The sequence below is a fragment of the Arctopsyche grandis genome, chromosome 2, assembly GCF_051622035.1.
Source record: "Arctopsyche grandis isolate Sample6627 chromosome 2, ASM5162203v2, whole genome shotgun sequence".
In the NCBI taxonomy this organism is placed as follows: domain Eukaryota; kingdom Metazoa; phylum Arthropoda; class Insecta; order Trichoptera; family Hydropsychidae; genus Arctopsyche; species Arctopsyche grandis.
The window spans coordinates 6,681,760-6,699,611 of record NC_135356.1 but is presented as its reverse complement, the minus strand read 5'-3'; the positions used below and the strand labels follow the sequence as shown (position 1 = coordinate 6,699,611).

At 34.5% G+C, this 17,852-nt stretch overlaps 1 protein-coding gene across 1 annotated transcript; it reads left to right on the top strand.

Annotated features, from left to right (window-relative positions):
- The first annotated feature begins 1,993 nt into the window (after window positions 1-1,993).
- LOC143922991 (rho GTPase-activating protein 1-like) lies at window positions 1,994-17,106 on the top strand. Its single transcript, XM_077446468.1, has 9 exons — window positions 1,994-2,231; window positions 10,342-10,458; window positions 10,535-10,662; window positions 10,738-10,946; window positions 11,027-11,344; window positions 11,431-11,675; window positions 12,384-12,584; window positions 12,673-12,779; window positions 12,888-17,106. Exons 1-9 carry the CDS (start codon window positions 2,210-2,212, stop codon window positions 13,056-13,058), a joined length of 1,518 nt encoding a protein of 505 aa, XP_077302594.1. The 5' UTR covers window positions 1,994-2,209; the 3' UTR covers window positions 13,059-17,106.
- The last annotated feature ends 746 nt before the right edge of the window (window positions 17,107-17,852 follow it).

Genomic DNA, 17,852 nt, shown 5'->3' with positions numbered 1-17,852 from the left:
TAGTCATATGAATGATTTTAAGAAGGTTTTCAATAATTTTATTTGAAAAATATCTAGTATTTTTATTTGAAAGCCTTTTAGGCCCCTAAATTTAAAAGGCCGCTAAATGTAAAAAAAAAAAACAGAAGTCGCCAAATGTGTGCAAAGTAAAAAAAATATATACATAACTTTAAAAAATAAAGTTTTTGTAAGATAAAATTATTTTACTTTTTAATTCTTCTGTATTTCTGAGATTTTTCTATATTAACATCGTTTTTATAGATAATTGCAGATAATTATAATTACTGTACCATTACTGAAAACTATTGAATGTCATGAGAAGGAGAACAGATGGATGAAAATTCGACACGCAATGTATTGCGTATCAAATTTGGAGCATAAATTTTTAAATGGTGTTTCATATTAGTCATATGAATGATTTTAAGAAGGTTTTCAAAAATTTTATTTGAAAAATGTCTAGTATTTTTATTTGAAAACCTTTTGGGCCCCTAAATTTAAAAGGCCGCTAAATGTAAAAAAAAACAGAAGTCGCCAAATGTGCGCAAAGTAAAAAAAATATATACATAACTTTAAAAAATAAAGTTTTTGTAAGATACAATTATTTTACTTTTTTATTCTTCTGTATTTCTGAGATTTTTCTATATTAACCCCCCCGTATCCACAAAAGTGTCAGCATCGGCACAATGCACAACAGTGCACGGTCAGACCTTAAATATTTTTTACTAACCTCTTCTTACTTTCATTATTAATCACATTTTTGATTTTTCAGAACACATAATAAACGAAGTCGAGAATTTGTTGAAAAAAAGTAATTTTCCTTGCATACAATGTTAGTAAAAATATATTAAGTGCATTATTTTTTGGAAAAAAAAAATGTATTTTGTATATACATGTATCTATCTTCCATTTGGGCCTCGCTGTGATTTTTTTTCCTTACGTATATTATTACATATTTTTCCTTTGTTTTATAGTATTTTTACCTTTTATTTCCTTTCAATCTATGAATTATTACTATTATTATTATGATTTTTATTTTCCTCTCTTATTTTATTATGGAGACCATTGTGGCGCATTTGGTTCTCTCTGTATTGCCACATTGGTAGCGTTCACACTAGCGGTATCTACCGCGGTATTTGATAGATCTATCAAATACCGCGTGTTCGAACGCTATTACTCATGCGTACGATCTGCGGTATTTGATAGATCTATCAAATACCGCGGTAGATACCGCTAGTATTAACCCTACCAATGGCTACGTCGATATTTTCGAATTTTCCATATCCAGTTCCCATATTGCAACCTGTGTGGCTGCTATTTAGGAACTGGTTATGGAAAAATTCATAAATATCGGGTGTAGATATCGGTAGTGTGGACGCAGCCAATGGCTACGATTACACTACCGATATCTATGAATATTTATGAATTTTTCCTTAACCAGTTCCTAAATAGCAGCCACACAGGTTGCAATATGGGAACTGGATATGGAAAAATTCATAAATATCGGTAGTGTGGACGTAGCCAATGGTCCAAACTAATGTATAAATAAATATTATACTCACTTTATATTCAATGTGAAACTAAGAATAGTACTTGAGGATTTTATTTATTCTTTTATTTGATTTTTTTCCATCATGTTTTTCTGCTCTTGCTTTTTTTTTATTTTATGCATTTTATTCTATTTTACTTTTGTTCTTCTCTTTTTCAAATATAGGCTATTGTGACGCATTACGTTCGTCTTATAATGCCACAATTGTCCAAAACTATAAATTAATAAATTAATAATTATAGGGGGATATAAATGTAGGTATTTTCTCCTCGTGCTCCGCCTGTTTTTACCCCGCCTGTTAAGTCGCAAGCCATACCTGTTTGTAATTATTTAGAAGCCGAATTTTAAACGGCGAGGGAACGAGACAAATATCGTATTTGCAACTCGGCGTAGTTTTTGGTTCGCGAACACCGCCATGTCGTCTATTGACGTGTTTCATGACAGAACGCACACAAGCGCGCGCGCACACACACGTAGCGTGTCAACAAACGAGCGGCTTGTACATGCACGAGAGTGGTGTGGGTTGGTAGTGTGGGTGTGCTAGTCCGGGCCGCGTACTGAGGTGTGGCTACGTGTGAGTTGCGCAGCGAGCGCGAGAGGTCCTGTGCCCCCGGTGTCTCCGCCATGAGCCCCCATCGTCGAGCCTGATCGTTGACTCTGATCATGGACGCCCGCCAAAACTTCAGTAAAACACCACTTTTTTATTCGTTCAATCCCCCCTCCCCCAATCACCACCACCCCCCTCCAGCTACCCACTGTGTAATACCCCTGTTGACGCTCGTGTCAAAACAACGTCAAAAATATATAACCAGTTCCGCTCGACAGAACCAACCGAAGCTGTGGAGTCGGAGTCGTTAAAAATTCGAGCGACTCCGACTCTGATTTCGCGTTTAAACGAACATTCACCATTTTACTCGCCAATATACGTATATGAATATTGAACTACCAACTAAAAGGGTGAATCATCGATACCCAATGTATGCAGATTTGAAACGCACTGTTTCTGTGTCTTTTTGAGAATTGCGGCAAATCTTGAAATTTGCTTGATATTGCCAAGCTCACATTTTATTATTTTATCATCCGTAGATAAATGTATGTAGATTTTTACTATACGCTGAATGACTCGAGATTTGCAAGAGAGATGCCAATTTAGCAGGAACTGTTTCAATGACAATCAGAAAAAAATTGGCAAACTCTGATCGACTTAAAGTCACAAACCAAGGCCAGAAGCAACCGGTGGGACTCGAACCCGTGACTACTCTGCTCGAAAGCAACATATTCTAACCACTAGCTGCTGGTTATAGAACGTATGGGTCTACCTCATGGGCCGGAATGAAGGATTTTTAGCCAATTTTTTTTCCGGGAACCGTTTCAACAATGAAATCAGAGAAAATTGGCAAACTCTGATAGGAAACGATCAACCTGGAGTCACAAATCCAGGTCTGACCAACAGCATACTCTGAAAAATTCATTTTCATTCGAGGCCCGGACCAGGGATCGAACCCGGCGCCTCTCGACGCTAAGCAGAAGCTTAACGACCAAGCTATGCTGCTGGCTATATTATATATAACTCACTTTCCCATCAATAATGAGTTTCGGCATTCGCAAGTATTGTTTTATAGACTATGTACGTTCACGGTCTCTGTGACGGGCCGGAATGTGAAATATCGGAAAACGCAAATATCGGAAGGCAAAGATAGAAAATCGAAAGATCTTAAGTCGAAAGATAAAAAAAAGGGTGCATGGTAAACGGTACATACTCACGTACATACCCACTTAATTTGCGCTAGCTGGGTACACCAGGAACAAGAGGAACAGGCTTTTCCTCCCGTATTAATATGCGTGCGCAGAATACGGGAGGAAAAACCCGTTCCTCTTGTTCCTGTTGTATCCTGCTCGCGCAAATTAAGTGAGTATGTACCGTTTACCATGCACCCTTTTTTTTTAATCTTTCGACTTAAAATCATTCGATTTTCGATCTTTGCCTTCCGATATTTGCGTTTTTCGGCATTTCACATTCCGGCCCATCACGGAGACCGTGAACGTACATAGTCTCAAAACAATACTTGCGAATACTGAAACGCATTATTGATGGGAAAGTGAGTTATATGTAATATAGCCAGCAGCATAGCTTGGTCGTTTAGCTTCTGCGTCGAGAGGCGCCGGGTTCGATCCCTGGGCCCGGGCCTAGAATGAAAATGAATTTTTCAGAGTATGCTGTTGGTCAGACCTGGATTTGTGACTCCAGGTTGATCGTTTGCTATCAGAGTTTGCCAATTTTCTCTGATTTCATTGTTGAAACGGTTCCCGGAAAAAAAATTGGCTACAAATCCTTCCTACCTACTATGTCACCACTTTTGAAGTATGATTGATGTACAATAAAATGTATGTACAATTCATAGATGTCTCGTTAATTTGCGAGTTTTTCATTGTCTCGTAATTCAACGACATGTAATAAAAATGCTGCATTTGTAATTGTAATTGGCCAGGAAGGCGCATTTGGATTTACCTGGAAGGTCTTCCTGGTATATATGTAAAAATAAAATAAATAAATATATATTTATGTATAAAGAATATAACAAGCTTACATAATTTCTTCAAATACAATTATTATAATATCACACTAGAATATCAGTGGATGTAAGCTAAAAGAATGGAGTAGCTTTTGGTTTATGATATGTTGTTTTATTTTCTTTTTGTAAAAAAGAAAATTAATACAACTGGGACAAGGATAAGGATTACATCCTTACAGGTACATCAGCACTGATGATTAGATAAGTCTTCTTTTTCCTTGTTTGCTCAATGCTGAGCGCTGTGGTCATTTCCATCATCAGGAATCCCTCCACTCCTCCTGTTCCTGTGTCAAGTTTAGGTACAGTTTTAGTTTAACTTCAAGTTGAAGCAGCGCTTAGGGACGATCCCATCAGTTGTTCAATTTGATCTGACTGTCTTATAGTGTTACGGTGACTTCCATATCCTCCAGACCAGTGGCGGCTCGTCCATATGAGCTGCGGGACTCCAATTACAGTACAAATGCATGCTATTTTTGTCGTCCACATGGGTTGCGGGCTGCAGCCTCCCAGTATAACACATGCATGCTATTTTTGTTTTCATTCGATCACCGGTTTGGTTAACGAGCTACTACAGCCTGACTAATCTCTGCACCCACTCTGAGCCGGTACTGCTCCAGACTCTCCACATCTTGGCAACACGGCCAAAGTTGGAAATCATCCTTTTTCTTCCTATCTGAAACTGACAACTCTTTGGTTATATCTTGTGGTCCATATAATGCACAGCACCACATTTCGAAGGCATCTAACATTTCCCTTTCTCTCTTAAGCGTCCGTGTATCGTCTCAATACAATATGATTGGGATCACCGGCGATTGCACCAGACGGATTTAAAATATATAACGGTTTTTCCATATCTTTGTTAGACTGATCATTAGTTTTATGTATTCATAAATAAATAAAATACAAATATTAATGAATTACATCAGCTCACCGTATGTGTGACATCTTGTATGAGCACTCCGAAGGTATTTGAAAACAACCTGCATCCTCGGAACTAACTCACAAATTAAAATCGACCACATTGATTATTGCGTAAGTTTTGATTTGAAAGTAAACTTCAATGTATATAATATTTGAAATTGGAAATATGCGTGCAAACGGAAGCGTTTTGAGGAGGTCATCATCCAGTAGTCGATGATGAATGGCTTTATATATGTAATGATGGTGATATATGCATGTGCCTACTTCTCTATGATGGATTGTAAGTATTTTGAATCAAGGTTAATGCAGTCTAATTTCGTTATACTGGCAATTTATAACAATGAAGTTGCTCGCAATTTCAGTTTTTGGTAGGCTTTGGAATGTCTCGATTTCCTGGCTTAAATATATACATACATACATTCCTCGTGAAATCATTTGGCTGTGTAAATTTGTCATTTGTATGTTCATCGTCATATATTTGTTGGGAAATTTATCACCGCAAAATACAATTCGTTGTAATATGAGATGTTAATTGGTTTTGTTGAAAAAAATCGCTTTCAAATCACATGTATAATATTTCTGAACGATAGCTAATCTGTGAATGGTGTTTTTTTATATGTAATTGTTGTTCATTTATTGATTGGAATTTTTCACATTTATGAATAATTAAGTCTCTCGAAATTTGTACGGTACAGTAAGATAGTGAGCTCGTTATGTAGTGTGAGCATATTCCAAAACGATTGTGGCTTTTTCCTCATGATTATTATATTGCAGATCAAATGTGTAAAATATTTATTATCACATGGAATTATTTGCACGTTATATGTATGTATTTCGATTTAAAAATGTTGATCTAACTTGAAATATACTCACTCAGAGGCTAGTATATCATTCGATTCAAACTGTGCACTTCTATGTATAAGAGTTTGACTTATTTTCAGACATCTACTTGTTTCTCGTTTTGTTCCATTCCTTCTCTTACGGGTGTTATTGTTCTGAATACCTCGCTTTTAAACGCAAATTATAAATATTATTGTCTGTATTATTACTAAGCGTATTCCTGAATATTGAGCTAAAATGTTTTAATGATTGAAACGAAAGAATCGATACTAATGTAACATCAACTATCTAAGTGCATTCGTGGGTGAACTATTAGAAACTCCGGATCAGGATAACGAGACTTAGTAATTGCCCGAACAAAGGATACGCTGGGGTTCTCACAGAACGGGGCGAGTCCAGGGAGACGGGTGACCGTCACCGTACCGAATGTTAAAAAGTCGAAAATGTTCGTTTACCATGCATACATATGAAAAACGGTTAGTATATATATATATATATATATATATATATATATATATATATATATATATATATATATATATATATATCAGTAACGTGCGGTAAAAGTCTCTCTCCCCCCCGTCGTACATCCTCACTTAATTTGCGCGAGCAGGATACAACAGGAACAAGAGGTACAGGCTATTCCTCCCGTATTCTGCGCGCGCACATTAAACAAGGCTGTATGACAAAAAGAGAGATAATTTCACCGCATGCCACTGATATATATTATATATACATAGTACCGTTTACCATGGACCCTTTTTTTTTGATCTTTCGATTTTCGATCTTTGCCTTCCGATATTTACTTTTTCGACCTTTTCACTTTCGGTCCCGTGAGGTAGACCTACGTGTCTATAAAATAGACACGCCAACGGATCGGGGATGCTATGCTGGGCAACTTGTCCTTTATAGAAGCGCACACCGTAGATCAAGTATTTTGGAGTGAGTGGTGGTTACGGGGGGACCTCTTGAATCGTTGAACAAATGCTGTGAAGCGACTTTGGTCTTTCATTTGGATCCTGAACCTACCCCTACGCAACACTATGTATAATAAAACAAAAAAAAGAGCTACACTTTTATTATGACTTAACGCTACTGAATCTACATGTTCATCTTATATGCAATATAGAATCAAGTTTAAGATTTCTCTTATAAAATCAGTATCACTATAATATACATAGGGTTGCTGAGAGGAATTCTGAGCTTTGGGGAAAAAAAAATTCTGTGCCTTTTGACTGAAGGGCGGCTACTCATTGGTGCTGTGGTCACAAAAATAGGGGCCTAATTAGCTTTTTCCCCTCTCGTTGCTTTTTATTATAATACTAGCTGAACCCAGCATGCGTTGCAATGCCACAATAACGCATGCAGTTCCCATTCCCGAGTTAAAGTCGTGGTAATATGACCTATCCAGCGTTTTGGTTCGTGCTTCTCGATGTAAATGTAAATGTTTCAGTTTCAAATTAATACTTAATAATCAAATTAAATTTTAAAGTAATGATAATTTGTCGGAAAAACGCAGGCGGCGAACACATTTGAAATTGTTAAATTGATTGCTTATTTTACCCTAACAACACAGGTGGCGACGCGAACACATTTTAAAATTATTGTGTTGCAATGCCACTCATTCCTGTTTTCCCGTTCCCGTTTTTGGGCGATTTTTTACGGAAACCATCGCGGGCATACACACAATAACTCAAGTAAGTTTCATCGCAATCGGTTGAATAGCATAGGAACGCATACGTGACAGACAAACATTGATTTTTATAAATATATAGATATGTAATTCATCCATTAGTATGGCTCGTTGGTTGCGTTTATTTTTAGCACCGAGAGATTACTGGGCTCGATCCCATGCTAATCTTTAATACTGCTGGTTAGGTTTGGATATTTGTGACTCCGAGTCGATCGTTTCTTATCAGAGTTTGTCAATTTATCTGATTTTAATTGTTTAAACGGTTCCTCAAATTGGTGAAAATCATCCTACCTGTTGTCACAAATATTTGAATTTGATTTAAATATGTATGTAAATATTTATGCACAAATCTAAATCCATAGATGTCTCAATGGATTAATTAATTAATTATTTGTTGATTTCGTGTTCTTCAGTCGATTTATGTTATAAAAATGCTGCAATGTTTGTGATTAATTATCTAGGAAGGTGCATTGGGGTCTATCTGTCAAGCCTTCCTGGTATATCTATTTAAAATAAAATAAATAATTTCTTTAAAGTCCTTATTAACACTTAGATTAGATTAGATAGATCGATTACATAATATGTAGACACTTACTATAAGATATGCTGATGACACGGCACTAGTCGCTGAAAATTTAGCAGACCTGCAAAGATCTCTAGACCGTGTACATCAAGAAAGCAATCGAAGAGGTCTGCGCATAAATCTAAAGAAAACAAAATTTATGATAGTAGATAGAATGCAAACAGACACCGGGAATCTAACCTTGGATGGAGAGGTGATAGAAAGAGTAAAAAGATTCAAATACCTGGGTACCTGGCTGAATGAAGAGATGGACCCAGATGAAGATCTAAAAATCCGCATCGAGATGGCTAGAACAGCATTTGTAAAAATGAAGGCGGCCCTTACAAACAAGCATCTCAATCTTCATACGCGGTTGAGATTCGCGAAGAGCTACGTCTGGACAGTATTACTACACGGATGTGAGACGTGGACTCTGAAAACCAAGATGATCAGCCGCATTGAAGCTTTTGAGATGTGGGTCTATAGGCGTATGCTGAAGATTCCGTGGACCAAAAAGATATCAAACGAAGCTGTCCTCGGCATGATGGGGAGAGGCAGGGAACTTGTTTCTGTCATCAAGCGGAGAAAGATGGAGTACCTCGGACACATGATACGGGGTCCAAAATACGAATTTCTCCGTTTGATAACCATGGGGAAAATAGAAGGAAAAAAATGGATTGGCAGGAAAAAGTTATCTTGGCTTCGAAACATGCGCATGTGGACCGATATGAGCGCCGAAGAGGTGTTCCGAGCCGCTGAAGACCGATGCGGATATATTCAAATAATCGACGAGGTGGTCGCCAACGTCCGGATGCGGACAAGGCATTAACAAGAAGAAGAAGACACTTACTAAAAGTATAAATAGTGATTAATCACGTTGACTTCTATATATTTTGTATTATACATATATTTTGATGGATTTCTATATATTTCATGAAACACGAGCCTGCAATCCATTTCCGCTTCAAATACGCCTCTCTATTTAGGTACAAATTTACACATTCGCATACATTCCCGCTCGATTTGTATACACAACCTATTCTAAAACCAGAAAAATGCGCCACACGCGTAAATTTTGTATAAATAAGTGCACTCGACATGAAATACTGCACTACTTCGTTTCTATTTTAAATCATATATAAACTTCGACAGTACCCTGTTTTAAATTCATTCACGTTTCAACTCTCCTAGTTGTCGGCTAATACGCGGGTGATTTAATAGTTTATTTCAATAGTTTTGTATTGATGTCGAACTTCGATAATTGTGTGCACTTCTTCGACATACATACCATTTAAATGACAAAATTCCTTTTCTTCAATATCAACAAACGGCATCTCACCACTTTTGTTATAATTGACCGTGCTAATGGACTGTTCACTGTGTCTAAATTTTTGTAAGAATGAGTCACTTGATTGCATGTGTGTAGTTTTGTCAGACGGAACCAACATATTCAACACTCGCAACTCTATCGATCTTTTCTTTACACCCTGTAATAAAATATTAAATGATTTATTACGTAATCTTTGTAATACTGAAACATATATACTATACGGTTGTTTTTTTTTATCTGTACCGATGCTTATATTTAATATCTTATGTGCTGTTCACAAATTAGTATACCTAGTTTCTTATCAAACTTTTATCTTTGTATCTATAATAAATTGGTTGTACTATTGATCCTGTTCTATAAAATAAACTGTTGTATGGATTTTCGCTAATAGAAATAACCGTATGCTACAGTATATGATAAGTGAAAGATTCATTATCGTCTACAGCCATTCACCATCCACTGCTGGATGAAGGCCTCTCCAACACGCTTCCACTCGTCTGTTTTGCGCAACTTTCACCTATCTCACCCCACACATTTTCCAAATTTCGCCTACCCGTCTTACCTGCGGTCTTCTTATTACCCGTTTGCATTCTCTCGGGTATCATTCTAGCACTTCTATTGTCCATTTTTCGTCCTTTCTTTTAGCCACATGGCCCGGCCCGCCCATTGCCATTTTAATCTCCACTATATCCACAAACTTTGTTATACTTCTCACCCACGTGTTCCGTTTCCTGTCTTTCCTCGTTATGCCAAGTATACAATGTTCCATGCTTATTTGGCGTTCAATGTCCAAGTTTCACATCCACACAAAACACATCGATCGAAGATCTTTTTCTTCAGGCAAAGATTATTTACTGTTTATTTATTTTTTTGCAGCACTGTCCCGGGACTCTTATGTGGACCCTGACGATCCATATCCGAGTTTGTCTGATAACCACGACTACGAGCCGAATTTAGAATTCGACGATTCGGAATTGTTAAACACAGATAATGGTAAGCCTTTTGATTCGTTGTAGATTGTACAGTTCAGTTCTGAAATTCGATTGATTGTCACGTTCCGAATTTGCAGTCGTCATACCGACGGATATTCGCGAACCCATCGGAGGGATATTAGATATGGAAAGTCCCGTTAGCGATGGAACTATCGAAGAAAACTTCGAAGAAGAACTAGCTCAAGCGCCCCAAGTCTACACTCAGGTTTTTATTTTGTCGCATTTTATCTTTCTTTTTTAAGTGTGTTCCATTTTATTGTAATTTTGAATTTGATTTCAGGTCGGAGACGAGGCAGACTCCATGGCTGTGCCCGGACTATTCGGATTGAACGATGGCTTGGGTATTGCCGACGGTGATACTTTTGCGGAGCTCGATAGGAAACGGCTTGTAGAAGTCGTCGGAGACGATGCGATCGGCCGTCGTATCATTATAGTGTCGGCTTGTAGACTACCAAATAATACCGAACTACCGCCAGATGTACTCCTTAAGTGCGGAAACATTTTGAATTGCTTAAATTTCATATGAATGCTTTGTTTTATACGTGTCTTTTTTATTTATTTATTTGTAGATATTTAATATTCACCTTAGACAAGTATGTGGAACAGGATTATAGCGTTGTTTATTTCCATTATGGCCTGACCAGTAAAAATAAACCGTCATTTTCGTGGCTGTGGCAGGCTTACAAAGCGTTCGATCGGAAATATAAAAAGAACTTGAAAGCTCTATATTTAGTCCATCCCACCAACTTCATAAGGATAGTGTGGCAGATGTTGAAGCCTGCTATCAGCGTCAAATTCGGCAGGAAGATGATGTACGTGAATTATCTGCACGAGCTTGGTCAACATTTAAATCTGCTTAAAATAGGCATTCCGGAGGCCGTTCTCAAGTAATTTGTTTGTTATTTGCTGTTGAGGTGTTTTGATTTCTTGGTTTTTTTAAATTTTTTTAACGTTGTTGTGTTGGACTTGTCAGACATGACGCCGATCTCCTCGTCAAGAACAGCAAGGCGGCGGCTACTGCCAATGCGCAGAATGCTTTTGGACTGTCGTCGCAGGACAGCGCTAAACTCACCAATCAAAAAAAGCCTCAGGTTACATATCCGACGACTCAGCAGTTTGGGGTTTCGTTGCAGTTCATCAAAGACAATAACCCAAAAATGTCCGAGTCTATACCTCCTATTGTAAGACAGTGTGTCGAATATTTATCTCAACCCGATGGTAAGAAACTTAATTATATACAATAATTTATGTCAATAATTTTTTCTGTGTTTGTGTTTAAAAGGGACTTTTTTTTCTGCGCATTTCATTTGTGTTTATCGTTGCTTGGGCAGAACGTGGTATGTTGCAAGAGACGTAATTTTTTTTACTTTATTTTTCCTTCTAATATACATACAATTTCATTAATTTTACACTTCTGCCAATTGTCAACACATTATGCGTATGTCGAAGTTTATCTATAATTTTAATTTTGCGATTTGCGATCTGTTTGCTATTGTTTTTTTTTATAGATTAATTATTTTAGATGAGAATTTAAATCCCTTCATTAAATCTTTAGATATACATAAATGTGTTGCTTTTATATGATGAATTTCTTATACTATTAAACAAGCGATTCTAACTTAACCTAATGATTTTGATGAAATTACACTCATTACCCATATCGTGCCTGAAAATAACAAAGTTAAAAATTCACCTCAAATGAACAAAAACCCACATCTACCTCTTTATCATATATTTCTATCATATGTAATAAAACAGTAATGTATGATCTACCAGACCTGTTTTTGGAGACAGAATGTTATATGAAGAATTTATTGTAGTGTGAGATTTTTTAATCAAATTGCAGCGTTTATGTATGTATAATTACGTATTGTGAGAGCGTTTCCCTTTTTACTTTATTTGTGTTTATTATCTTTTCATGTTTAGCCCTGGAAACTGAAGGGATTTTCAGGAGGTCGGTCAGCGGCATTATGGTGAAACGATTTCAAAACGATTGCAATATAGGCGAAGAGATTGACTTTGACGGCAATCCTCATTTGGCAGCAGTAATGTTAAAAACGTTCTTGAGGGACCTGGAGGAGCCGATCATGACCTTCGAATTGTATGAAGAAATCACGCAGTTTCAAAGCGAGTATTTTTTGAATCATTATGTATTTATATGAAGCACCTACATATGTAATTTGTCTGATGTTGAATTTTTAATGACTAATTACAGCTTGGCCTAAAGAGGACAAACCACGAAAAGTTAAAATCCTCATTTTAGAAAAGTTACCAATCGACAATTATAAATTGCTGAAATATATCATGCAATTTTTATGGAAAGTAAGTCGCGTTGTAATGTAAAATTTTTTTGCGGTTGGACGAGATTCTCATCTCCGTCTTTCCATTTTGCAAGTTGCTGGTGTGATATATTGTTTGTTTGTTGTACAGGTAATGGACAGGTGTGATCTCAACAAAATGACGAGCAGTAATTTAGCAGTTGTAATCGGTCCGAATTTGGTGTGGCCACCTTCTGGTCAAATGTCCTTACAAGCTATTACGCCCATTAATTGCTTCACTGATTTTGTCCTTCAAAATCAGGAGAGCATATTTATTATATAATTTAACATTCACATTTTCTAGTTTCCATTTTTATTTTCATTTTTTTTTTGACATTCCGTATTAATTATTATTTTTTCCTATTTATAAACTTATAAATTCCATTTGTTTACTTTTATTTGTTTTTTTTTGTTGGGATATTTCACCCTATTCGAGCTTTACCAAACTATAATATAATTATGATTATTATAAACATACTAGGTATTGATTATTTAGAAATTATAGTCTGAATTTAGATCTATATACACGTTTTTCAATACATATATTGTGAAATTGATTTTATAATGTGTAAATGACCGTGAATATTTACCGAGATTATTAATGATTATTTTATCAATCGAGAGTTGATATTGATGAAAATTCAACACAAGAAAATTTTTTATCATGCAACACTAGAAATCGGCTAGTGGTCTGTTATTTTAAACATAAACAAATCTTAGTCATTATATAACATATCTTCCTTTTTATCGACGATATTTTTTTGTTATTTTGAGGTTGACCAACATTCGAATTGAATTGATTTTTTTCAGTGCTCGAATGAGTTGACATATCTTCAGAATCAGTTTTAGACTTGAGGCATTTGACACCCACACTATTTACATTTTTTTTTAAATATTCTATTGTACGTATATAAGATCTGAGTATGCATTGTATCTTAGCACCAATGATTGATGACCACTGCTTTGTCGTTTAGTAAATCAACGCGTGAACTGCTTTAAAATGTTATTGAAATGCTGCAGATGCAGTATTAGTTGTGTTGCTTTCGATGTAATGAATTCTTTAATGTTCTGTGTATTGTTTACCAACGACAGATGTGTGCTGATAATTTGACCATTTTATTATTTTAAGAAGTTGATCAGTTTGTCGTTTGTTTGTGACTTGATAGAATATTTTATGAAAACAATTTTATATTATTGAATATGATGCGTTTCGTTAATAACTTTATATGAACGAAACTCAATATATGTACATATACTGTTTTTCTTCTCATATTGCTGTGCTGAACGTTCATGGTCGCATGTCATGTTTGGTACTTGAATCATGATTCACCCCCTATCTTTCAAAGTCCTGTAGTCAAGTTGGTGGCAGCGTTTAAACAGGCAGTTAATTCCCTAATTCGGTTTGTCCATCTTGCAAGACACCATCCTTTTGCTCGATTTTTCATCCGCTATCCTCAACATCTCGAGACTCTTTATGTATGTCCAAGATACATAGGATAGGATTTGGGAAGTATTTCCCTCATCCTAAAAGATGAAGACGTTCATACGTCTCACTGTCTGGTTTTTTTCAGATAGTCATTGGTGATTTTTGTCATTCCAATTCTCCTTGAGACTTTCGCTTGATATCGTCCATCTTTTGAAATTAGTCCAAACTCATTGGCTCTTTGGTAATCTCTTAAACATTGATGGCCAACAATGACAATTAAATTACTAAACTAATCTCCTTTCTAGAGTAACACTAGAAGAGTTAACATCTATGACTAGAAATAAATAAAAGTTCTTATAGTCGACCGGTTTGAGACTGACAAACATATATGTATGCAGGTTGTCCAAAAAATGAAACAAAAACAAATTGCATTGTCCGATTGTGTTACGGTTAAGGAAACCATTGACGGTTTTATCAAAGTGTGAAAGTTTAATCAAACCTTTTATCGATAATTACAACAACACTCTTTAGATCCGGTAAATATACATATGTAAAAGCATAGTAATTCCACTTTTTTTCTAGCTGATGATTTATCAAGATTATTCTAATCACATTTGTAGATGATAAAAATAATTTCATGGTTTTATCTTTATTGTAACACTTGAATTAAATGTAAGGAAATAAACATAACATAGCAATCAATTTTGTACAGTTTTTTTAGGACACCTGTGTATATAATATATGTGCATATATACAATCAAAACGCTCCACTTTTTACAAAATTTGTACTCCCCAAAACAAATAACGAATTACACATGTATACCATGTTTTAAACAATTGAATAGTCACACAATATAATAAAGAGAAAAACATAGAAAAGTCTAGTAAAAATAAGGTACACACACACTGTATGAGAAAACACAAACAAATGAATAGTAATTTTTTTTGAAATGTTGCGTATTTATTGTCGATTATAAAATTAAATTAGTTTCATTTGTTTTATTTTCGTACTGCTTTTAGTCTAGCAGTTTTTAGGGCAAATTTAAAAATATGGGATGATTTTTTCCATACCGTATTTATGTATTATGTATACATATATATATAGGTGGTCTAATCTTCATAGTGGTGGCACACCTTTGCTGGAAAAGCCCATACGATTAACCAAACATGCATTTATTAGGTGCAAGAGGTGAAGAATGAACTGTTCGATGGACGAATCTACCGTTTCTAAGCTGGAGTCTTCTAATCTATCTATTTTCGCACTCTTGATACTGAACTAATATTTGTCAACTGACATGTAACGATTCCCCACATTTCAATGCACAAAACAATCATTTGAGTGGTTCGTTATATGATTATTTGATGATGTGAGTTTTATGTTCTGTGAGTATAGACAATAGTAACTTTATATAGCGTATAAAGTGTGAATACAACACCATAGCCACCTCAATAAGTTTATGACACAGTGTACCTGAAACGAATTGCCATTCTGTCTGTTAATTTTATTTCTATTTTTTTCCAGTTATAATCTTCAATTACACGTGATTTTTTTTTTCATATTAATTCAGAACGCAAAGGGTTAATCGTATTTGATGAATTTATTATATGTACATGCATTTAAAAATTAAAATGTCGTTTTGCTAACGAAAAAAGCATTCTCAAGTATTATGTATTTTAAATTTTTTCACACTCATTATATATGTATGTTCATAAACTGTTCAATCTAGTCAAGGAGAAATTTAACGAAGACCTGATGCATCATTAAATTCGAATACGAGTACTATTTACGATACCGAGTTTTTGTTTTACCAGTATTCAGTTTGGGGATTCCTATAACAAATCAATACCGATGATCTTTCGTCAAGTTTTGCTCGAAATTGAATACCAAATATCTATACATACATAATTTGACGCTGTCAAATTTTAGTTCATATATACATACATATATATAAAATATATATTAAACTTTTATCTTTAACACAAGGCAATTGTACTATTATAACCATGTTATAGAAATATTGATGTAAGTTTTTAACCAAAAAAAAAAAAAATTTGTTGAATTTTATCTTTCTTATTTTGTATATTAAATTTTTATTTTGCTATGCGTGTATATTTAATTATTATTTATGTTTATTTTTTAATGTATATTTATAATGTATAATGTAACGAGATACTATACTAAATTTAATGTACGGTAAAAAGTCCTTTTGAATTCAATTTTTTATTTTACCGATGTAACGTTTTATTTAATCATGGAATTTTACGTGATATCAGAACGCATCAAATTCGGTATATTTTTCTGCAGAGAGAATTCAGATTTTAGATAAATCTTCGCACATAATCTAAAAATAGCAAAAAATATGCAATTAGTTGTATTAAAAAATAATTTGTAAAGGACTTTTTCCGCATCTTTTGTAATGAGAGACATACTCAGTTTATAATCCGTAATAAAATATAGTTTTCATAGACAATTTTTGTAGGATTTAAAAATTGCATGTAATAATTTTGCATAGTGTCTTATAAAAAAGATTTTTGAAAAACATATAGGACCATGTCTAGTATTGTATCAGTAAATACTAAGAGATTATCGTATTATACATAATATATATGTAGTTTGATATTTAATTTCATGATCCAGTCACAGAATATATGTAATAAGAAATTATAATATTAATACAATTTTATTGATGTCTAATTAACAATGAAAAAATGAACCCTGGACATTTTTAGAATGGCTCCTGCGCGTTAAATATATTTTAATGAGATTTAGTGTTAATTGATTGTTCTCGGTTTAAAAAACTGAATATATTATATTTCAGTTGTTCGAATGAAAATGACTTGATACGTTTTCGTTTGAATAAGTTATTGATGTAATAGATGAGTATAGTGATAAATGAAATAAAGGTGAATTAAAAATGTACGAATATATTGTAACTGCCGAATCTAACATTCATAGGCAGTATTAAATGTATAAAAATTAACAAAAGTCAAATATACATATATACTATATATATATTTTCAAATATTGTTTTTTTTCCCCTCTTTCTCCGCTTGGAATCGTATATCGTGGAAAGAGACGCGGCATATCACCGTTCACATGATTGGTCCACAAAAATATGAATTGTTTTTCAAAAAAATTTATTTAACTTTAAATTATTAATTCCATTGATCCGAATTGCGATATTTTACCGAGTGCATAATTATGTTCATACAGGCCTCTAGTTTTAATAAAGTCTTATTTGAAACAAGGGTAAAACTGTATATAAATCTACATTCATTTTTGTGGGACAACTAGAATTCCCTTCTGTTTTATTGACCAGCCCAGTATCAGAATCCAGCTTCCACTATCCACGTTGTTTAATGTGTTATTATGAACTTGAATTAAAATACTAAACCAACAAAAATAGAATATTGAAATTCTTTAGAACACTGTCAGGTATAAATAAACACGTCGATTATTCCCAGAAAAAGAATGTTAACTTCCAAATATATTTTGTTTTGTTGTTTGTCTTGCTTTGAAAGATATTTGTAAAACTCAATTATCCTACGAAACCAATAATATGAATAAGATTATTATTTCTATTACTGAAAAAAAGATTAAAAGAAATAGTTAAAATTCATATTTTAGGCAGCGTGGGAATTTAAGTGGTA